This window comes from Triticum dicoccoides, chromosome 3B, assembly GCF_002162155.2.
Source record: "Triticum dicoccoides isolate Atlit2015 ecotype Zavitan chromosome 3B, WEW_v2.0, whole genome shotgun sequence".
NCBI classification, from domain to species: Eukaryota; Viridiplantae; Streptophyta; class Magnoliopsida; order Poales; family Poaceae; genus Triticum; species Triticum dicoccoides.
In genome coordinates this window covers 695,337,726-695,361,554 of record NC_041385.1, presented here as the reverse complement: position 1 = coordinate 695,361,554, position 23,829 = coordinate 695,337,726, and the positions used below count along the sequence as shown (strand labels likewise).

The window sequence follows — 23,829 nt, the reverse complement described above, 5'->3', positions numbered from 1 at the left end:
GTGAACAGTAAAATCAAAAAAATAGAAAACAAATTCGAAAAAATCTGAATTTTTTTTGTGACATACTTTCACAAGTGTTTCTTGTGCATGAAATTTTTCATCACAAAATCACATTCGTGGAAGTCGTGCCGAAAAAAACAAAATCGGAGCTCCAAAATGCTTAGTAACATTTTCAGAGCATCGATTTTATTTTTTTTACCACACCTTCCACCAATGTGATTTCGCGATAAAAATTTACGTGCACAACAAACATTTGTATAAGTATGCCACAAAAAAAATTCAGAATTTTTTGACATTTTTTATTTTACTGTTTACATCAGGAGCAAATGCTCCTGGGTGTAGAAACTCCACGTCTTAATAATAATCTAACCAGCAAACAATCGTGGAGATTACCTGGTTCGCTCATGGACCCAAAGCAAAAACGAGGGAGAGAGGCAGAGGGCGTTACCTAGCCGTTGGCGGTCGGGGGAGGCTCCGGGGAGGCGCGCCAGCGCATTCGGGGAAGAGGAGGATTCGCGGCGCGGTGTGTTGGCCGGCGAAGGGGCGACTGACCGGTGACCGGAGATGGGGCGGGTGGTGGCGGCGGGTGTAGGGCCTAGGCTAGGGGACGACTGTGTGCTGCTCGATCGTCGGGCGAGAGATTGAAAAGGAAAGGAAAATTTCAGGAACCGTTACGTGGCAGAATCGTCGTAGATCAAATGGAGTCCGTAGTCGTTTCGTCCGTTTCGTTCGACCTTCCCTTCCACATACAACGTGTCCTCCGTAGTAATGCTACACATACATATATAGGTTTACGAGAGTTTTACAGGTATGTGGATTTTGATTGATGACTATTCTCTTGGTTAGTAAATAACTTGTAAATCTCTAAGAACTTCTTTATGCATCGGTGACTATTCTCTAGATCCTTGCATGCACTAATTTAATGCACCTCAAAATCTGAACATGTGATGGTAAATAATAGAAATAAGACTTATAAAATAGAAAAACTAAAATTTGAAGATGAACCTTATAAACCAGAAAGGAAGCAGTATGTCCTTTTTGGCAAAGACTTAACATCTTTTCAAAATGCACAAATGTATACCTAGATGCATATAGACATTTTTTTTGAAATATTTGATTTTTTAAATACATGGGACATTTTTAAGAAAAAATGATCCAAATATATTATAAAGGTAAGTACAAAGCACCCCAAACATAATAGAAGTTATATCAAGGACCACACATCACCGAAACGACCGCCACCGCCGCTATAACGAGTCACTGGCGCACTGTTGTAGTCACTCCCTTACTGGAGCCAGCTTGACCTTGTCGGTAATAGTCAGGGAAGTCTTCGTGCACGTGCCCCTAAGGAGCAGCATCCCAGAGCCGCAATTTGTCGTCCTTGAACCCTTGAATTGATCTAAAGTGTCTTACACCAAATCTCGTCGTCGCATAGACAACAAGAAACACCTAACCTCACCGCCCAAAGGAGGTAGGAGGAATCTAAGTAGGAGCTTCGTCATGACGAACTTGAGAAGGATCAGAGCCCTCAAGACCAACTTGAAGATGAAGTGCCACTATCATCCTAAACGCCTATGCAAAAAAAAACTAAATTACTAACCAGAGCTGAGGCACTAGTACCCCCTTCCCTGTCACTGGTCGCGTGTGTGTGGCAGACAGAAGGGAGATGGACCCACGGTCTTGTTGACAAAGCTTGGAGAGTAAACACGGGCATCTCTCGGGCCGGGCCGGTTTCGGGCCGGGCTCCAGAAAGCCCGGTGCTAAAATGTAAAGCCCGAGCCCGAAAAAAGCCCGACAAAAAATCACGTTTACAAGCCCGAGCCCAGCCCGGCTGAAAAGCCCGAAGCCCGTAGCCCGGCCCGAAGCCCGAAAACTCATGATCTTGATGTGCACCAAGTTACAGAAACAACACATTTCAGCAAACAACAACATTATAAACAGTAGCACGGTATGTACATGTGATCTTTAAGTAACAGCATCATATTTCACAAAACAGCAGCATATACATATTTCACAAAACAGCTGCATTCCACAAACAACAGCATATATAGTTCAATAAGTCCACAAGCAACATAGTTTGACAAGTCTGCAACATGGTTCAACAAGTCGATTACATAATAAAGATATCAAATATCAAGTTCAATGCCACAAGCTGATGACTCCTTTGAATCATCCATCTCTTCCTTGTTCCATCAAGCTATGTCAACTTCATCATTTTCCTGGATGAAAGCACAAGTTGAAAATAAGAAAAATAGGAATGGCATGAAACACGGAAGCAAGTTTGATATTAACAAACAAAACAAGGTAGTAAAGGAGTGCATAACTGATATATGGTAAACAAGACAAGATAGTAAGTTAGATAGAAATGAGCAATGACATGAATGAATACAAACCGAATCTCAAGACAACTCATCTGCATGAGAACTTGAAGGTCCACCTCCTGTGGTGCTCATTTCTACAAAACAAACAATACAAGAATCAATGGTAACGTGTACAACGGTGATGTTAATATGAAACAACAATAGACACTTTTATGCCCCCGATGGGGAGGGCGCGCCGCCGTCAGATGGGGAGGGAGCGCCACAGTCGAATGGGGAGGGACCGAGGGAGCACCGCCGTCTGATGGGGAGCAAGCGCCGCCGATGCGTGGCCCTAGAGGAGGATCAGGTCGAGGAGATTGGGCACTTGGGTCTCGAGGACGATGGACTGGTCAGGGCTGCGGCCGCAGCAGCCGCTCGTCAGGCCGACGAGGTACATCAGCGCCGGGGCCTCGCCATAGTCGGGGCAGTGCCGGGGACTTGCATCGCCGCCACCAGTTGAGGGGGATCGAGGAAGGTGGACTGGTCGGGGTGTGCGTGCGGGTGCGGGAGCGGGGAGCGATGGGGTAGGCATTAGGGTTAGGTGATTTGTGGGCTAAAAGGGCAGCCTGTTGGGCTGGATCGCTGCTTCTCAGCCTCTTCGCAGCAAATGCTCGGGTCGGGCCGGGCTTTCGTTCGATTTAATTTTGGAGCCCGAGCCCGGCCCAAAAACTAGCCATGCTCTGTTTTCCAAGCCCGAGCCCGGCCCGAACACAAGCCCGGCCCGGCCCGGCCCGGGTTTTTCGGGCCGGGGTCGGGTCGGGCTGCCGGGCCGGGTTGTCCATGCCCGGGTTTATTGGAGAGGACGTGCCCTAGCCGCTGTAGTCGAGAGAGGGAAAGAGAAACTCTAATGAGGGGCTACAGTTGCATGACAAAAAATTTAACATCACATAAATACATTTTGTTGTATACGGTAACATTTATTAAATATAAAGTGAAGATTTCATTTCAAATATATGAACATTCATATAAGGCACGTAAAAAAATATTTTTAAAATATAAGATTTTCACATTATTTAAGTCGATTTTGTCAATAGATTTTAAAAATATGTTCATTAGATTTTAAAAATACGCCTGGCACGTGGCACGGGCTAAACGGACGGCCCGCAGCACACAATGGAAGTGTTTAATGCTCGTCCCCACTCTTTCAGAAGAAAAAAAAAAACTCGTCCCCACGGCACGACCTTCTTCTTCTTCCCCATGATAGCTGTGTGACAGAGTAGTAGCTGTGTGACAGAGGAGACGGTCACAACAAACCCCCTCGGCCCCTCCCCCCATTCCATTCCACCAGACCCCGCGACAGGCCGCAGGTGCACAGCCACTTCACCCATGCCATGGCGAGGATCCAGCGCCACCGTCTTCGCTCCAGGGCCTTGTGCCGGAGATCCCGCGAGGAGAGGCGGCGCCTCAGCGAGGGTGGGGGTTCCGCCCCGCAGCCACCTCCCCCCACGGAGCAATTCGTCCCGAAGGTGCGTCCACTCCCCATCTCCCATCTCCGAGGTCTCACACGCCCCGTATTCAGGCCGCTCCGCTCTCGGTAGATGGCCTCGTGGCCCCGCGTCTCGCTCGCTTGCGGGCAGGCGGCCTCTGGCCTGGGAGGGTGGGGCATGCCGCGTTGTGGAGTTGGGTAGGTTGTTTGGAGAATGTGATTGTGCGCTGTGGCACGAAGTTTGGTGTCGAGGGTTGGGATGTCAGATTTAGAGTGAAGGGAGTGAAATTTTGATGGCGAGAGTTCAGAAATGATGATTCAGGGTTTTATTTCCATCAGTTTGAGTCCATCGACACATATAACGAACGATACGCATGCTGATATGTGCCTCAGCTCATGGGAGAGCACCATGTCAGTTGGTGCTTAGACACTGGCGCCAACAATCATATGACAGGCAGAGTTGACAAGTTCGCCGAGCTGGACAAGTCAGTCAGACAATTCGTTTTGGAGATGGATCTGCAGTGGTAATATGTGGCCGTGGAGTTGTGTTGACACTTTGGTGAGCACAGAATTCTCACAGGTGTGTATTATATCGCCAGGTTGTGGATTAATATAATCATTATAGGCCAATTGGATGAGGTCGGATGCAAGACTGAAGTTGAGGATGGGGCAATGTCTGTTTGATCGGCAGCGGAACATTTTCACCAAGGTAAACCAAGCCAGAAACAGGATGTACTATCTCCATGTTAATCATGTGGAGTCGGTGTGTATGCAGTCGGTGCACGACGAGGAGGTGTGGCACTGGCATGCTAGGTCTGCGCACATAAATTCCATCTATCCCAAGAAGATGTTTCAAGAGGGGGTGGTGCTTGGACTGCCTCTCCTGGACAAGCAAGAAAGGACTTGTGATGGCTGTATGTTAGGGAAGCAGCGGCGATGTTCCCATCCCAAGCAAATTTCTGAGCTGATCAACCACATGGACTTCTGCACTGTGACCTCTGTGCCCCATTATACCAGAAACACATGGAAGGAAGAAATACTTTCTGCTTCTAGTTGATGACCTGCACGGTATATGTGGGTGTTCCTCCTCAGAAGTAAAAATGAGGCAGCTGCAGCTACAGTGAAGTTTCAGGCTGCAGCAGAGCTCGAATCAGGACACAAATCGAAGGTGCTGAGAACTGATCGTGCAGGAGAATTCAGGGTAATAAATTGGAAGTGAAGAGACGCCTCACTTCACTGGTTTCTGCATGGGGAATTGGAAGAAGGTGTGTTTGTTTCTCAATCTCCAGGTTTTCTGAATGGAGAATTGGAAGAAGAGGTGTTTGTTTCTCAGCCTCCAGGTTTTGTTGTGAAAGGAAATGAGCAATATACTAAGACTTTGCAAGGCCTTGTACAAGCTGCCGCAGGAACCACGTGTCTGGAACGCCAATTTAGACAAGACTCTCATTACCCTTGGCTTTGAGAATTGATCCAGCGGTTTACAAGAGGAACCATGGTAACTCAAAGCTACTGGTTGGGGTATATGTAGATGATCTGGTCATAACCGAGAGAAGGAAGAGGTGATCAATGACTTCAAAGTGCGGATCAAGAGGAAAGTTAGTATGAGTGATCTAGGATGGAAGTGAAGCAGTCCTCTCAAGGTATCACGCTCTGCCAGTCGGCATATATTTGAAGGATTCTGGGTCGCTGTGGCATAGGGAACTGCAACTCGGATTCATCTCCAATTGAGCCAAAGTTGAAGCTAAGTAAAGTAAGTGATAGCCTCCCTGTTGATGCAATTGATTACCGTAGCATTTTTGGAAGTCTGTGTTACCTTGTGCATACATACCTGGATATATGTTCTGCCGTCAGAATAGTAAGCAGGTTTATGGAGAGACCAACTGAAGAAATATCTGACTACAGTGAAGCATGTACTGCGGCATGTGTGTGCACACTGAATTATGACTACGGTTATAAGAAAGAAGCAGCAGATCAACTGCAAATCAATGGGTTCAGTGACAGTGATTTGGCCGGTGACAGAAATGACAGGAAGAGTACCTTGGGTGTGATCTTTTATATCGGTTCGAATCCTGTTAGCTGGGTTTATCAGAAGCAAAATATTGCTGCTCTCTTCTTGTGTTTAGAAGAATATGTTGCTGCAACGGCAGCAGCATGCCAAGGAATTTGGTTGGAACGTCTGCTGAGTGGTCTGCTCGATGAAGAAGCGGTGGAAGTAATGCTGAAGGTGTACAATCAGTCAGCAATCTCGTTGAGCAAAAATCATGTTCGTCATGTAGAAGCAAGTATATCGATGCACGCTATCACTTCATATGTGAGTGTGTTTAGTCGGAAAAGATCGTGCTTGAACATGTCATAACTGACGAGGAGTTGGCTGACATCATTCCAAATGTACTTGGAAAACTGAAGTTCTCTCAAATGAGAAAGAAGATTGGGATGAAAGCAGTGGCTCAAGAACAACAAACTTAAGGGAGATAATTTAAGTGTTAGGTCTGTTGTCCCATTTATTTTCCTTTGATCAGGTTTTGTATCGCACGATCATGCTTACCTCGTGTCATAGCTTGTTTAGTCCTTGCATCAAATAAGTAGAAGTATGAATGTGTGCCTGTACACGGTTGACAGTGCCGTAAGATTAGGATCTCGCTTCACATGATTTAGTCCATGGGATGGTATGGGAGAAAAGGCACGTGCGCAGCTTAGGATTTGGTCAAGTTTGGTAAACGCAAAAAAAAAAGGAAAGAGCCAAAAAGATTGGTCAAGTTTGAAGGGTGTTACGCATCGCCAAAACTGTCTCTCTGTTCTCCGTTCTCTGAATTTTTCCTGTTCTCTGAAGTGTGTTCGCCAGGGATCTTGTAGGAGACTAGCTGAAGAGATTCCCACCAAATAATTCCATGTGATTGCGTTCTGATTTTGATTTAACCTTATTTGCTTTCTGACTTGATAGGTTAAATTGTTTCTTTTTTTGAACTCAGGTGGAGATTGAAAAGTTAACTGAGGAGGAGATTGAAAGGGCATACCAGACCGTCTTTCAACTTGATGAGGTAAAACATTGGGCTGCGTCAGCAGAATGCATTTGCGGGATAGATGAGAATCTCGTTTAGTGCAATTAACACAAAACAACATAGTTTTACAGTCCTTAACTCCGTGCCCAGGGAGTTCACACTTATAGCAGATGAAAGGGGGCCTACTAGCATCAGTATTAGCATTACTACATGCTTCAGCACTAACAAAACCAGTCCGAAAATTCTCTTTAGCATTGCAACTATTTCCAGCACCCATGTACCCAGTCTCAAAATTTCCATTAGCATTGCTACTAGCACCTACACTTACAAAACCAGTTCCAAAATTGCCATGATCTGTCCCCTGACCAGTTCTCTGAACACTCATCCATGTCTGCTGAAAATTGCCAAGGCTCCCTCCCCCCAACTGCATATGGTGCTCAAAAACATAACCTGGCTGGTTAGAGGCTGGGAATATACTTGAATTCCCAAACTGATTGTGCCCAGAAAAAACATTGGTTGTTCTCATTCCCAAACTGATTCTAACGCATTGGTTGTTCTCATTCTTTGTTGTCAGATAGAACACGTTCTAATTGTTCTTATTCTTTGATCATTTGTACTTCAGGAGTATCGGAACGTCATAATTGAGGAAGCTTTTTATCAGTCTGAAATCAAGATGCTACAAGCTAGAAAGGCCTCTATTGATGACAGGCTTTCAAAGCTGAAGCAGAAGACAAAGGAGCCCGATTCAGACAGTATAAAACATATCAGATCAGGAACAAGGAAGGTCATCGAACTCGAAGAGTCGATTGATGCACTGAAAAGTGAACTCAGCAAGACCTGTCTTCGTAAGGCAAAAGTTGAAGCTGTATGCATATCCTCCATGTCCATCATTGAGCATCACGTGGCAAACGAAGGAGAGGGTCTGTTTCTTGGTTGCCTAGCTTATGTAATGATGATGGAGTGATGTGAACACTCTAGGAGAAAAGTCACTGAGAGTAACGAGTATTTGGTCAATGAGTAAAGGTGGGTGAAATTGTAAAAACAGGAAACACAGTACGGTAAGGTAGCAGGAGTATAGTACTTACTATATGGTTAGAACATAGGTAAACCTATAAGTACAGGTTGGCGAAAACATGTGAAGGAGACACGACAGCTTCAGGTTAGCTTGTGAAAACTTCAGCGTCTGTTGTGCCTGCCTGTCAGGTGTGGAGGTTCATCCGAATTGCAAGTTTGCACCCTTTTGCTTGGTGAATCATGATGAAGTTCAGAACCTATATGTGATGTGTGCCGTGGTGTTCCTACTTATGAGCTTTTACCTCTCTAGCTTATGATTTCTTATTTGCAATTGCACGTGTAACATGTTAGTAGCGCAGCAGGTTGCATAACAGAAATGGTCTGAGTGAATGGCTTCGACGGGGACGCCTGGAGGGCATGAGGGTAGCAATATGCAAATGGCCGTGGGATAGTGACGGACTGACGGTTGCATCTTCTCTCCTTTTCACTTTTTTTTTGAAGACCGCCCTCTTGGCATTTTAGTTAAGCTTGCGGCTCAACTTCTGTTTGCACACACGCAGACACGACTTGATCTTGTCTCCAGCCTAGGTGCCTCCTTAGCACACAAGTGTGCAGCAAAGTTAGCACTCCTACTGACAAAAACAAAAGTAAATCCCTGCAGATTCGAGAGATATGATCTCATCTCTCTGAAGATGTGGCCTACAGCAGACCGATCATCTCCCTGATGCCACAACGAGCACGCTCATTGGCAATCAGTTTCCATAGTGACATTGCCAAAGCCCTTCTCCAGCGCACAAACCGACCCATCTCTGCACGCTAAGGAGAAGGGAAACTAGGCACACGTGCACATGTGGAATTCCTTTTTTTTGGGCAACGATCTGCGCCGGTGCGCCGGCCCAACTGTTGGTCCGGTCGCACCGCGGCCGTTGGATCTGAGCGAGTGGGCCGTTGGATCCGGCTGAACAAGTTCACCCTATCGTCTTCTACCTCGCACCACGGCGTCGCGCCTCCTACCGCCCCCGCCGCTCCAAGCGTTGCGCAGCCCCTCCCCTCTCCCCTCCCCCCCGCCCCCGGTCGTCCTCGTCTCCGTACTCGTCGCCGTGCTCGCCGCCGGTCGCCGTAGCCGCTCGCCGTCGCTGCTGCAGCAACATTGTAACTGCTAGCCGCTCGCCGTTGTTGCTTTGCCCCGTGCAACAGCCCCACCCCGCGGTTGAAGCTTTTGTTGAGACCGTTGTAACTCCGGTTGCAACGACTGAAGCTCGCCGGCATGCTCGCCGCCGCTCATCCCCGGTGTGCATCTTGCAAACAAAAAATCGAGCACCGGGGAAGATGCCCAGTGCTACAACCAACGACCAAAAAAGCTACAACTAGCGATAGAAAAAGCTTCAACCGGCTACGGAAAAAGCTTCAACCAGTATACGACTAGAGCCATGGATGACCAAGAAAAGTTACAACCGTTGACAGAAAAACCTTCATCTAGCGACGAAAAAAGCTTCATCCGACTATAAAAAAAGTTTCAACCGTGGAATCGAAGCCATGGACGAAAAACGAAAAGTTGCAACCGACAGTTACAAAAGTTACAACCGCATTGAAAAAAGCTTCAAACTTCTTATCTCAGCTGTGACCCCGCGATGACGATGACGCCGTTTTGCTGCAACCGTAGTAGATTTTTGCTACCACCGGCGAGTGAATTTGTTACAACCGGTTCCAGCAAAATTTCGCCGCGGGCTGTAGTCTGCCATGGCTGGTTGCGGCTCCAGCGTGGCCGGGTCCGGCGAGGTAGGCAGAGCTCCGATGCATGCGGATCCGCGCGGATCTGGTCGAGGGCGGCCAGATCGGCTGATTCTCATGACGGCGGCGGCCCTGGGAGGCCTCCGGCGTGGGCGATGGGTTGACCATGGCAACGGGGAGAGAGAAGAGAGAGATGGCCGAGAGGAAGAAGAGAAAAGGCAGGAGGAAGAAGACGCACATGGGCGGGCCCTCCAATCCTACGTGTCGCTAGGCGAGTCGCTGGCGCGTTTGCGCGTGGCCGCGACCGGCGTTGCCAAACGATTCCCTTCTTTTTTTAACTTTGCACATGTGGAATTCCTAGTCAGACTCGGAGTCTTAGTCGGGATCGGCTCGGCTCGGCACCCTGTGTTGTTATAAAGCAACGAAGCGATCACGAAGCCCCACACCGTGCGTCGAGCAAACGCAGCAACACCCAGCGGCAGCGAAAGCGAAGGAAGTCGACGAGAAGAGAGGATGGACGCGGTAGTGGCCATGGACCGCCTGGTCCGTCGTCAACAGAAGCTACCGCCGGCGGGGACGAAGCGCAAGCTCCCGGAGCCGCGCACTATCCCTCCGCTCAGCTCGCGGTTCAGCTCGGTGAACGCCAGGCATCGGGAGACCGCTGAGAAGTTTCTGGCGGACATCGCGTCTGCCGATGAGGTGATCCGGGAGCTCGACGAGGCGCTGGCGAAGCAGGGTGACGACATGGAGCAAGGCTAGTTAAGCAGGCGCATCGAACACAGTCAGAGTGGACGGATCGACACATCAGTCGATGGCGTCGATGGTACCGCCGTCTCCTTTCTAATCGGAGGTGCAAGCAGAAAAAAAAAGAACTGAAGATTGTAGTTCTGATGTGAGCAAGCGTTGGATAATGAGCATTGTCCAGAATATATATTAAGTGGGCTTGTCCTTCGGTGCATAATCTATGCTTTTTCGTGCTTGTTGATGGTCCTTGTTTTTTATTTCGAAATATAACAAACCTTATTTAGTTGCAAATAACGGTTACATTGTGTATAAGAAGAGCTGCAATATCATTCAAGGGCTCCTCAAACCAATTCCTTGTTACGGAAAATTTCACTAACCTAGCAAGTTCATGAGCAACCTTATTCCCTCCTTCAAAACTAGTGAGGAAAATCACAAGACAAAAAATAGCAATCAAAAACCGTCGTCGCCGCTTCCGCAGATCGTCCACCATTCTTCATTGTATCAATGATTTCGTATTATCAGAGTTAATAACAAGACGAATACAACCCGTTTTTTGTGTAAGAGACAAGCCAAATTTTAGAGTCAAGACTTCTGCTGTCAAAATATCAGCACGTCAATCAATCTTCCAATTTCCATCAACAGTGGTATTTTTTTTGCCAACTCTGAGTACAACACCCGTTGTGCCCCTAAGCATATCATGCTCAAAAGATGTCTCCACATTGTAACATAACAAAACCCGCTGGAGATCTAGTCCAGCCCCCACCCCCCATTTTGTTGGAGGCATTAGGAGAGTGAGCATTGACAAAATTTGCCGTTATAGCACGAACCCACATTGAAGTCTGGTTCACATCTTGAAGCTTCCCCTCATGAATCAACTTACATTGATCCCACCATAAGTACCAAGTGGTTAGGGCAATCAATTCACGGACATTCTGTATATCAAAAATAGATAAATCCTGGTCCGACATAAGAAATAAGAACTCAAGGACCGCCTCACGTGCACGATCAATAGCTTCTCACGCGCACGATCAATAGCACAAGCTTTGTTAATCACCCCGTGCATTTCCAACTTATTCCAAACCTCCTTTGCTTTCTAAGAAAGAAACAACACATGCTTTGTTATCTTCCGGCCCATTAGAACAGGATGGGCATGTGGGCAAATTTTTCATGTGTCTATTAGCAAGCGTAACACGACAAGGGAGATTTCCATGTAACTTACGCCCAATAAAATTCTTTACCTTCATCGGACAAGACAATTTCCAAATCTTACCCCAAATGAGATTGGCATTGGTTCGTCCTATACCGTTGGTGTATTACAATTTCCTTCCATGTTGGTGGTTCCACTACACCAAATAAGCTGAACGAACAGTGAAGAACTCATTTTTTGTATAACTCTAAGAAATATAATCCAGCATGTTATGAATAAGAAGGGGAATCGCGAGGACTCGTTGTGCATCAATGGGCCATAGGGTTTGCCTCACCAAACCTTCATCCCAAGAATCTGTGACTGGATCAATAAGATTAGAAACTTTTGACATGAGTAGGAGTAATGATTTTCCTATTTGCATAATTCGGAATCCATGCATCTTTCCAAATGTCGATATTTTGTCCATTTTCAACTCGCCAAATATAGCCATTTTTTAGTGATGTGACTCCCACCATAATGCATTGCTATGTAAAGGTGGATCCTTTTTTTAAACTTGCATTCATCAGGTCACCATCAGGGAAGTACTTAGCTCTCAAGATAGCGACACATAAAGAGTTAGGATTGCCAAGAAGATGCCATGCTTGTTTAGCCAACAAAGCCAGGTTGAAACAGTGTAAGTCTCGAAAGCCCATATCTCCTTGATCTTTTGGCATACACATCTTCCACCAACCCATCCAATGCATCCTCCTCGGATTGTCCTCGTCACCCCACCAGAAATGTGACATCACATCAATTATTCCTTTGCAATTTTTTTGAGGAATTTTAAAGATGGACATGGCATATGTGGGGATAGCTTGAACAACAGACTTGAGGAGAGTTTCCTTCCCTCCAGCAGATAACAATTTTTCTTTCCATCCACTAATTTTCATGATAATCCGACCAATCATGGATTGAAAACAATCACTCTTATCCATACCCATGTTAGCTGACAAGCCCGAATATTTGTCACTGAGAGCTTCGGTCATTACATTCAGAGTTGTGCAAATTTGTTCCTTGTCTTCCACTTTCGTATTGGGACTAAAAAAGATGCTTGATTTTTCTACACTCACCATAACAACACAATAAGAATCCAAAATTGATTTCAGAGCCTCCACATTCATGGCACTAGCTCGCATAAGGATCAAAGAGTCATTGACAAAGAGAAGATTGGAAATTGGTGGGGCATCCCTCCTAACCTTTACTCCAATCATATTGTCATTCTCCTCTACATGAGCCAAAAGGGCGGTCAAACCCTCAGTACATAACAAGTAACATGAATAGATAGGAAAAGAGAGGATCCCCCTGCCTTAATTCTCTAGTAGGTATAAATCTCTCAGTTTCTTCAGCATTAAAACAAACACGGTATTCCATAGTGTATACACATTGCATAATCAAATTCACCCGATTCTCCTGAAATCCTAATTTTGACAAAATTTCCTTTTAAAAGATCACTCCACTCGGTAGTACGCTTTGTGCATATCCATTTTGATGGCACATAGACCCTCTTTTCTCGCTCTTTTCTTTTTAATTCCATGGAAGCACTCATATGCCACTAAAATATTATCTGTAATCATTCTTTCAGGCACAAAGGCACTCTGAGTGGGGCCGATAATATCCGATAGGATTAACTTCAATTGCGCAACAATCATTTTTGATATAACCTTGTACACCACATTACACAAACTCAGTGGTCCGGATTGCTTTTCCGGAGAATTTACCTTTGGGATCATCACAAATTGCTATATTATTCCAACCATACGGTATAGAACACGTATTCACCGTATGTAGGACCTCTTCGGTCAGATCATCTCCCAGCATAGAACAAAATAATTTGTAAAAAATAGCATGAAGGCCATCAGGGCCAGGCACTTTTAAATCACCGATATCAAAAAGAGCATTCTGGGTTTCCTCAACCGAATAGGGGGCGAGAAGAGCAACATTCATCTCGCTGGTTACCTTTCTTTCGACCAGAGAAATAACCTCGGAGTTCGGTTTGGTAAATTATGAGGTAAAAAGGTTAGAAAATACCCCTTAATGTGGTCCTTCAACTCCGTGTCTTGCACCCAAACACCAGTATCATCAAGGAGTTTCTTGATATGATTTTTCTTCTTTCTGACCGTTGCCGCATTATGGAACAAATAGGTGTTACGGTCCCCATGCAGAGCCAGTTTGCGCAACCACATTGTAACCAGCAAATCTCTTCTTGTTCCAAAAGATTTTCAATAAGGACAAGAATTTCCTTTTGTCATGTTTGAGAGTCTGCATTCAAAGGCCCCCTTCACAGCTTCTCTAATTCTTTTTTAAACTTATTAATTCTTCACTTCGGACCCTTCAGAGTATCAGGATCTCATATATACAAGTCCGTCTGCATCGCCTGTGTATGCTCAGCGAGAGATGGTCCAAGGCCCACCAGCTTTGATTTATCCCATGTTGTACGAACAATTTCCCCAATTGTCTCCCCTCGGAGCCATCGAGTTTCAAACTGTTTCACTCATCCCCGCGGACGATTAAACATATTGCCATCAAAAAAATTGTGTCCAGGATGAGAGGACGATGATCAAATGTACATGTTCTTCATTTATGACTGCGTTTCTAGGAAATTTATTCGCCCATTCTAAATTACGTACTGCACGATCGAGTCTCTCCCTTATTTCGCCTCTCCTCCAAGTGAAAGGATCTTCAATACATCCCATATCCTCCAAACCACACTCTCCCAAACAGTTACAATATTCTCTCATCACTATATTTGATCAAGCATTGCCCCTTTCTTCCTCATAGGAATACAAAATTTCGTTAAAATCACCCATGACAACCCAAGGATATGACACCTGGTTGGGCGCCCAGCTAGTTTCCGACGAGGCCAATGCCTCCTTGGTGGCCTCATTCTCGGAGGATGAGGTCCTAGCGGCGATCAAGGGCATGAACCCCTCCTCGGCTCCGGGCCCCGATGGATTGCCAGTCTCGTTCTTCAAAATGTTCTGGCAAACCATCAAACCGGAGGTCATGGCCCTCTTCGACGAGTTCTTCTGTGGGACCATGGACCTTGGGCGCCTAAACTATGGGATCATTACCCTCATCCCCAAGGTACCGGGGGCCTCCGACAGTCGCCAATTCCGCCCGATCACGGTGATCAATGTGATCTTCAGGATCTTGGCTAAAGGGTACGCCAATAGGGTGACCCTTCTTGCGGACTCTGTCACCCACCCCAACCAATCCGCCTTCATCCAAGGTCGTTTCATTTTGGATGGGGTGCTGGTCTTTCACGAGGTCCTCCATGAAGTTCGCTCCAAACACCACCGCACGGTCTTCATAAAGTTGGACTTCCACAGAGCCTACGACACTGTCCACTGGCCCTTTCTTCGGGAAGTTCTGCTTCGTAAGGGTTTCGACGACCGATGGGTGACCCGCGTTATGCAACTGGTCACCTGCGGTCGGACGTCGGTTAACATCAACGACGAGATCGGACCTTACTTCCCCACCTTATGTGGGGTTTGGCAGGGCGATCCGTTCTCCCCGTTTCTATTCAACATGGTTGTCGATGCCCTCGCGGTCATTCTTGATAAGGCCAAAGATTGTGGCCATCTCCGCGGCGTTGTCCCCCGCCTTGTGGGTAGGGGAGGGGTCTCCCTCCTCCAATATGCGGATGACACCATAGTTATGGTGGAGGGCTCCGCGTCCGACATCACCAACCTAAAGTTCCTCCTCTTGTGTTTCCAACAGATGTCTGGGCTCACCATTAACTTCGATAAGAGCGAGGTGATGGTTCTTGGCTATCCTCCGGAGGAAGCGATGTCCATTGCGGACCGGCTGAACTGCCGCCTGGGTTCCTTCCTCACGACCTACTTGGGGATACCCATTAGTGACTCCAGGCTCACCGTGGTTGATCTCCGCCCGACGGTGACTAGGATGCAGCACCGGGTTGAACCTTGACGGGGGCGATGGCTGTCGAAAGCTGCCAGGGTGATTCTAACCAACTCCTCGCTTGCTAGCCTTCTCTGGTTTCTCATGAGCTTCTACAGCCTCCATGAGACCCTCCATCAGGAGGTCGCTAAATACCAGTCGAGGTTCTATTGGGCGGGTGAGGGAGACAAGCAGAAGTATCATATATATGGTGAGCTGGCCCGACATTTGCAAACCCAAAGACCAGGGTGGCCTTGGGATCTTGTCATCTCGTCGCATGAACATTGCTCTCCTGACCCGCTGGTTGTGGCGTATCGCCAATGGGGAGGGAGGCCTCTGGCTTACCATCATCCATAATAAATACCTTAGGGGCCAACCTCTGGCCTTTTGCCAGCGTACGGGTGGATCCCAGTTTTGGCAGTCTGTGATCCAGCTTCTGCCCGTCCTCCGCATCGGCACGTCCATCTCTCTTGGCTCTGGGTCCTCGACCCTGTTCTGGTTCGACCGATGGCTAGGGGACTCCCCCTTGGCTATGCGATTCCTAGGTCTCTTTGCCATTGCGGCCGACCCTCGGGTCTCTGTCGAGACGACCCTTATTGACTTAGGGCGTCTTGCTTTCCGTCGCCCCTTCGGCCCCCTCGAGGTGGCTGCTTGGGACTCCCTCCTCCAAGACGTGGCCCTTATGCCGATGAACGTCGAGGAGGACCAGGATGCCATTTCTTGGCACCTTGAGCCGTCTGGCCGCTTCTCCACGAGGTCCTTGTACGCCGTCATTGCGCCCTCGACGGCCCCGGAACCCTTTAGCCTGATCTGGGACATCCGCCTCCCTCTGAAGATCACGATCTTCCTGTGGCAATGGATCCGTAGACGCCTCCCCTCTGGAGTTGAAGTCCTCAAGCGTAACAGCCCGGGCGATGGGAGGTGTCCCATCTGTGGCACGATCGAGGATGCTAACCACATCTTCTTCTCGTGCTCTGCTGCCCAGTTCATGTGGGCTTGCTTCCGCGAAACGGTCGGTGGACAGTGGTGCAATACCAACTTCCCCGACTTACTTGCGGAACTCAACGCCTCCCCTACTCGCTACCGCCATATTAGATGGTTGCGCGTTGGGATCCTCGCCTGGACGCTTTGGAACATTCGCAACAAACTTGTCATTCAGAAGGTGCCTCTTCGACGTGCGACTGACGCTATCTTCAAAATGTGTGGTTACTTGCAGCTTTGGCGGCCGCTTAGCCGCCCCCAGGACCAGGACGTCATCACCACCCTCCTCACCGACCTTCGGGCGATGGCGATCCGCGTGCCCCCCCCCCACCCCCGCTGCCGCCCCCTCCACCAGAGCCTGACTAGGCCGTCTGGTAGCTTTGTGTTGTGATGTGTGTTTTTAGGGCTTGTTGTGTTGTGCCCTCGGCATTGATCCTTATGACTTATTTGTGTACCTGGTGGACCTCCGTGTGCGTGTGTGTGGCCTTGTATGGAACCTTGTTGGATGCTTAGTTTGGGCGGTTTGCTTTATAATATAAAGCGGGGCGAAAGCCTTTTTCGGTAACTTGGAGAGATCAGCCCAAGATGTCCCCAAGTTACACAACTGTGCATCATGAAACCTCGTAAAATGCTTATTGTCCCACCCAGGATAGCCATAAAACCTCGTAAAATGCCAATCCACAGAATCGTCTTTCATAAACAAAATATCAATAAAATGCGAAGACAAATGTTGGTGGTCCTTGTTGTTCTTGCTTGCTTGGGGTGCTACTACTCTGTCTTGGTCGCGGGTCGCCGGCGCATGTGCCGGGATCCTTTGGTGGCTCGTCGTTGTTTAGGTTGCAGGATTTGTATTCGGTCGTGCTATCTACTCCCTCCGTTCGGAATTACTTGTCTCGGAAATGGATGTATTTAAAACTAAAATACGTCTAGATACATCCATTTTCACGACAAGTAATTCCGAACGGAGGGAGTACTTCCTCCGTAAACTAAAACCAAGACGAGTAATTTGGAACGGAGGGAGTATAACTTCTCTCTGTCTAATTACTGCACACAGCTCTTTGTTGAAGAAAAGAATCCCAAACGTACTAAAAGATAATGAGTACAGTCCGACAAATATAACAACGGTGATGTATTTTTCTTACGGTAATTCCATGGGTATGTATATGCGTCGTCCATGACACTACTTGTTCACCCGTGAGTTTTACTCTACTGTCACCTGATCCTTTGAGGACAAGCAGTCATGGCAACACCTACTGATTTCTGGATGATGTTTACCGAGATTTCTGAATGACAGTCATGACGCGTTTGGATGAAAAACGCAGGAGATGTGGGTGAATTTTTTGGGTGGGCCAAAGCAGTCAGACGCGAAGACGCTCACCAAGCCCCCCTTTCCACAGTTTGTCTCGGGTTTACGGCATCCTGACCTTGTCGGCGGACCGATACATGATCATATTGGATGACAAAATACGTACGGACCGTGTAATCCGGAGGTCAGTCCAAGGGTCCGCGTTGAAGATGCCCTGAGCACTAATTAACATCGATAAATGTCTTACTGGCGGGATCATGAACAGCTGAGATTACAATGGCTAAAGCAAGAAGCAAGAAGCAACAAGACATGCACTCGAGGATAGCTAGCTTGGTAGCGAACACATGCAGATGTCCAACGCAGAACTACACACGTAGACCAACACAACACATGCATCATCGTCTGCGATTAACAGCATCGATCTTCTCCAGGATTATTGCCGCATGATCTAGCTAGAAGCCTAGAACTGCTGGAAGAGGAGCACCCAGGCCAGAAGAGTGGCTGTTATGACGAGCGACGCATGCGCCGGCGCAGGGGCACCCGCATGCGCATGGGCCGGCGCCGGGTCCGGGCCACCCGCTGCCACCGGCTCGAATGTCAGCTGGCCGCCGTCGCCATGAATGTCGTAGGTCATGGTCCTGCCCGTCTGCAGCAGGCTGCCCAGGACGGCCGCCGCGCCGTTCGGCGACGGCAGTATGGTGAGGCACGTGCGCCATTCGTCGTAGATGGAGAAGTAGTTCTTCACATTGAGCTCCATCGCCGCGTCGGCGCCGTCGAACACCAGCGCTAGCCTTGGAACCTTAACGCTGCGGAAGTTCTCCTTGAGGAAGCACAGGTCGTCGGCCGTGGCGTTCATCGGAGCTACGCCCTGTGACCGAATCCTGCTCACGAGCTCCTGCTTCAGAACCTTGTACGCGGCCTCTTGGAGGAAGGTGTAGGGAATCGTTGTTCTGAGGAACACCCCGCCGGAGCCGTCTTCCTTGACGGCGAAGGCCCCCGCCTGGATGTCGGCGAGGAGCTCCCCGTCGACCTGAATGCCGGTGAGATTGACGTAGTAGAGGTAACTATCCTGTTTGGTCGTGGCCGGCAGCAGCGGCGTGCTGTTGTTGCCCATAGCCGGCGCGGCGTCCGCGTCGCCCAAGCTGAGGAAGCTGTTGTCGTCGATGAAATAGGAGAACCTGGAGACGTGGAGCTGCGAGACGAGGGAGAGGGGCCCCCTGCTGAATCCGGCGAAGCCAGAGACGCCGCCGAGGGCCCGCACCGTGACGTTGTCGCTGCAGCCGAACACCATGCCGGGGACGGACTTGGTCCCGAAGCTGAACGTCTCGGTGGCGAGGTAGCCCGACATGGCGCCGCTGCCGCGGCGCTGGAAGTCCCATGCGTACTTGCAGTGGTCGCCGGGGTGGGTGCAGTTGTCGTCGGGGACCAGGCTCTGACATGCCGTATCGTTGCAGCCAACCGGGGCGAAGGAGCTGCCGGGCCTGAAGGTGGGCGCCTGCGACTGCCTGAACCCATGTTCCCGGCACTGCGCCCAGACGAGCTGCTCGGTGATGTCCATGACGAAGGAGAGGGTCTGCCGCGGCGTCCCGACGGAGAGGTCGAAGATGAGGGCGCCGAAGCTGTCGGGCGTGGAGGCGCGGGCATTGTCTGTGACCCAGTTGACGATCTTGGGGTTCGGCTGGACTGCCGCCTCCGACGAGCCCGGCGCCGGCGGCGCAACCAGCAGGAGAAGCAGGAGAAGCGAGCACGCAGCTGGCATTGCTACGGCCATTGTGTGTCTGTCTCTGTCTCTGGATGTCCAGCACTACACGGATATTTGCAGGAGAGGGGACGCTGCAGCGACGTGCACATGGACTCCCGCCGAGGAGGAGTGGGTGCTTTAATTTGAAGCTGGTACGCGCTACGCGGTCATAGCCCTTTGGAGCATCGATCGGTGAAGGAGGAGCAGCGTCATTAACTGCGCCTGATCGATCTCTATCCTGCATTACCCAAACCATGCAAGCATTCGTTCTGATATCAGCTGCGGCGTGCTCACCTAGGCTCCCCTCTCAAGCACGGGCCTCAGCACGTGAACCTCTGCCGGCCTCATGCATCCCCTTTCGGAGGCGAATCCTGTACGACCCGTTTGTGAGAGAGCTCGTCGTGGGGGTGGCCCACCTGACAGCCTCCCCTTGCGGCCGGGTCGCACGTACGAACCGGTCGTACAGGATTATTTTGCTCCCCTTTCCTCATTTTTCTGCCTGCAGCACACAGCTGCTAGTGCTAGAGAGGAGAAGCATTGATTTACCATTCCAAAAATACGCATGTCATGTCACGGTCGACGGTTCACGGTTCACACACTCTACTACTCGACATTACTCCGTATTACGTAGCAGTAACACCGATGGAATGCTGGAGCGCAGTTAACAGCATGCATGGTCGCACAATTGCCCAAAGTATCCAACACCATTATGGGTGACACATGTATCTTACTCCCTCCATCTTAATATGTAAGACGTTCTTTGGCTAGTTAATATCTTATACTAGCTTCTTCTGGTTCCAGTTTAGTCCTACCAACAATACATTTTCATCTTTAGATCTATCTCATCCATCCAAACTCCCATGCGTAGGTATGCGGTCCTTTGCTCATCGTGGTAAAGCAAATCTATTATGACCACCCAAGGGCTAGGTGTCCAATAGCATTATGGGTGACTGCGTCCTATCTTATCCTATATACCCAAGAGAATAATTTAAATTTTATTCATTTATCTAAACATGCAGCGTGTCCGCATCAATATCAAGCCACACCAGCAATTCTCGACCCATGTCACCACACATGTGCTAGAAATATTAGCACATTTTTTATTAATCGAATTCACGAGTAAACCATAAACATGGCATTCGCAATATGAAACTCATATCGATAGCTAAACGTGTGAGCACATATAAAACATAGAACCAAAACAACTATGTGGAGAAGATATACGACCAACACATGAACGAGTAAGTAGGGGATGAACAAATTATACCCTCCGGTAGGCCAGACAAGGGCCGAAGCAGACGTTGCGGCTTTGGCCTCTTCCGCGGCCTTCTTCATGGCGTCGTCGTCGTCCATGGAGTCGATGCAGGGGAATTAGTCGAAACAGAAGAGGACGGAGACAGGGACGGATCGGGAGCAGTCACGCCGAGATGCTCCCCCAAAAACCTTATCGCCCTTCTCTCAGGCAGAATCTCGAAGGACGGGGTTCCGGAGGCACCTGCTCTCCCGACCAACCGTGCACGTGGTCATCGGGATGGATCACCGAAAGCAGCACAGTGAGAGGAACAATAGAAACGGCTAGGGTTGCACAAGGAGGGAGATTGAGTCGCTTGCACCGGCCAACGCGTCCTTATATAGGTCGTCGGGTAGCCATTCCTGGCAGGCAAAAATAAAGCACGTAGTTATGGGCTCGGCTCATTCATGAAACATGACGCGTGCACAAAAGGGGGGCGTGGCGAGGCGGGCGGCGGCGGAGGACGAGCACACGTGTACCTCTTCTCTTTCCAAGCTTCCAATGGCATGTGGTAGAGCAACCCTTATAAACGGGGTCTAAACTCTCCTCAACTAGAAAGGTGCTACTAAACTTCCCACCACCCGCCATTCATCTACATGCGCCTCTAGATTAACCAAGAATTATTGTCTTATATAGGCCAAAATCCATTAATAATTCAACAATCCCCCACTAGATCTCGAGGCACATTAGTTTGTCATCTGGTCCAAACAATGTTTCGATATACCAGACTTTTTAGTGAAGACTGTTAAGTTGAACTTCTACCTAGAGCAATGGGATTAGACTACTTCACAACTGAGCAATGGATTATGCCTTGAATTGTCAGTTTAGCGTACAAAAGTTTCGCCAATTGTCAGTTGTTACTTGGCTACCGAAGGCTTAACCCCACGGGTGTAGCTTATTAATCATACTCCTAACCTTCTCATGAGCTTCCTAAATAATACCTTATCTTATAAATTGTGACTAGAAGTTGGGCCCGAAGGAAATATGCCCTAGAGGCAATAATAAAGTTGTTATTTTATATTTCCTTATATCATGATAAACATCTATTATTCATGCTAGAATTGTATTAAACGGAAACTTGATACATGTGTGAGTACATAGACAAAACACGCGTCCCTGGTAAGCCTCTACTAGACTAGCTCGTTGATCAAAGATGGTTAAGTTTCCTAGCCATGGAAATGTGTTGTCATTTGATGAATGGGATCGCATCATTAGGAGAATGATGTGATGAACAAGACCCATCCGTTAGCTAAGCATAATGATCATTCAGTTCTATTGCTACTGCTTTCTTCATGTCAAATATATATTCCTCCGACTATGAGATTATGCAACTCTCACTAGTAGAAAAAGGCCCATTTGTCCCGGTTCTATAGGGCCTTTAGTCCCGGTTCTAGAACCGGGACTAAAGGGTCGGTACTGAAGACCCCCCCCCCCCCTTTAGTCCCGGTTCTTATATGAAGCGGGACTAAAGGCCCTCCACATGGCCGCTGTCTTGAGCTCCACCTTTAGTCCCGGTTGGTAACACCAACCGGGACTTAAGGAAATTTTTTATTTTTACGAAATTTTATTTTTTGAATTTTTATTTTAATTTGTTTTCGATTTTCAAATTTCTGAATTATTTTACAATTTAATCTCTAATCACCACTCATCACTGCTCAATTTAACCTCTAATCTCTAATCACCCTCGTCATTCCAAATCATCTAACTTCCTGGCCGGTCACCCATCCTCTCACTACTCCGGCCTGAGCACGCTTAACTTTCGGGTTCTATTCTCCCTCGTTTCCAAGTCTGCACTTGTTGTTTTACTAACAATAGTAAGATGTCAATCATATTAACCCTCAGGAGTTTGAAACTATTATTCTAAAAAACAATAATTATTTAGTAATGCTAATATTTCTTGACTAAGTAGTTTGACCATAGTTTGACCATAGTTTGACCAGATTTGACCAAAATTCAAAATACTGAAATAATTATTTAGTAACACTAAAATTCTTGAATAATTATTTAGTACCACTAATACTTCTTGAATAAGTAGTTTGACCATAGTTTGACCAGATTTAACCAAAATTCAAAAAAAAACTGAAATTTGAGCATATCTTTTTTTCTTTTCAGAATTTGAGGATTCTAAAAATTTGCAAACAGGCCTACGGCGGTCAAAATCGGATGCGGATTTTCGTGCTGATTTTTTTGATACATCATGCGTTTTTTTCGACATCGTATGCAAAATATATGGCCGTTTTACTTTTTCATAATACTTTTTTGCAAAACATGTCCAAATTTAAGTTTTTTAATTTTCCTAACTAATAGATGTAGTGACATAACTACATCTCGAAGGATTTTGATTTTTGAAGTTTTTATCATTTTCTTTTGCTTTTTACAAAACTGAAAAGGCGATCCACACGGGGGGTGAGGGAGTCCTGGATAAGGGGGTATCCGGACAACCGAACTGTATACATCGTACGGACTATAGAAACGTCAAGATACAAGACTCAAGACTTCAGCTCGTGTCCAGATGGGACTCTCCTTTGCGTGGAAGACAAGCTTGGCGATCCGGATATTATGTTTCCTTCCTTGTAACCGACTCCATGTAAACCCTAGCTCTCCGGTGTCTATATAAACCGGAGAGCATGGTCCTTAGAAGGCCGATCACAATTACAATCATACCATCATAGGCTAGCTCTTAGGGTTTAGCCTCTACGATCTCGTGGTAGATCTACTCTTGTACTACTCATATCTTCAATATTAATCAAGCAAGAAGTAGGGTTTTACCTCCATCGAGAGGGCCCGAACCTGGGTAAACATTGTGTCCCTTGCTTCATGTTACCATCAGCCTAAGACGCACAGATCGGGACCCCCTACCCGAGATCCGCCGGTTTTGACACCGACATTGGTGCTTTCATTGAGAGTTCCTCTATCTCGTCGCTGCAAAGGCTCGATGGCTCGTCTCGTTGTCAAGGACGACATCACCTCTGGGGAAGTGCTGGCTGTAGGCCAGACTCTCCGGCTTGGTGGCTTCATTATGACCACCCCATCGGCTGTCGCGCCGACGATGGCCTCTTGGGTCGTCACGCATAACCTTCACATCGATTCGGAGCTTGCCGAACAGATGGATCCGATGGAGCTCTCCTCTCTTAACGAGCTCTTGGATTG

At 47.9% G+C, this 23,829-nt stretch overlaps 1 protein-coding gene, 1 long non-coding RNA gene and 1 pseudogene across 2 annotated transcripts; 1 reads left to right on the top strand and 2 right to left on the bottom strand.

Annotated features, from left to right (window-relative positions):
* Positions 1 to 1,983: 1,983 nt before the first annotated feature.
* On the bottom strand, positions 1,984 to 2,856 carry LOC119281874. The gene is made up of 2 exons (XR_005138571.1): positions 2,394 to 2,856; positions 1,984 to 2,219 (listed from the first exon to the last, which is right to left on the bottom strand). It is a non-coding gene; the product is annotated as an uncharacterized LOC119281874 (long non-coding RNA).
* Positions 2,857 to 3,541: 685 nt separating this feature from the next.
* LOC119277932 lies at positions 3,542 to 8,061 on the top strand. The gene is made up of 3 exons (XM_037559281.1): positions 3,542 to 3,826; positions 6,756 to 6,824; positions 7,408 to 8,061. The coding sequence occupies exons 1-3, from the start codon at positions 3,692 to 3,694 to the stop codon at positions 7,747 to 7,749; spliced, it is 546 nt and encodes a 181-aa protein (XP_037415178.1). The 5' UTR covers positions 3,542 to 3,691; the 3' UTR covers positions 7,750 to 8,061.
* Positions 8,062 to 17,862: 9,801 nt separating this feature from the next.
* Positions 17,863 to 19,502, bottom strand: LOC119281873 (annotated as a pseudogene).
* Positions 19,503 to 23,829: the final 4,327 nt, after the last annotated feature.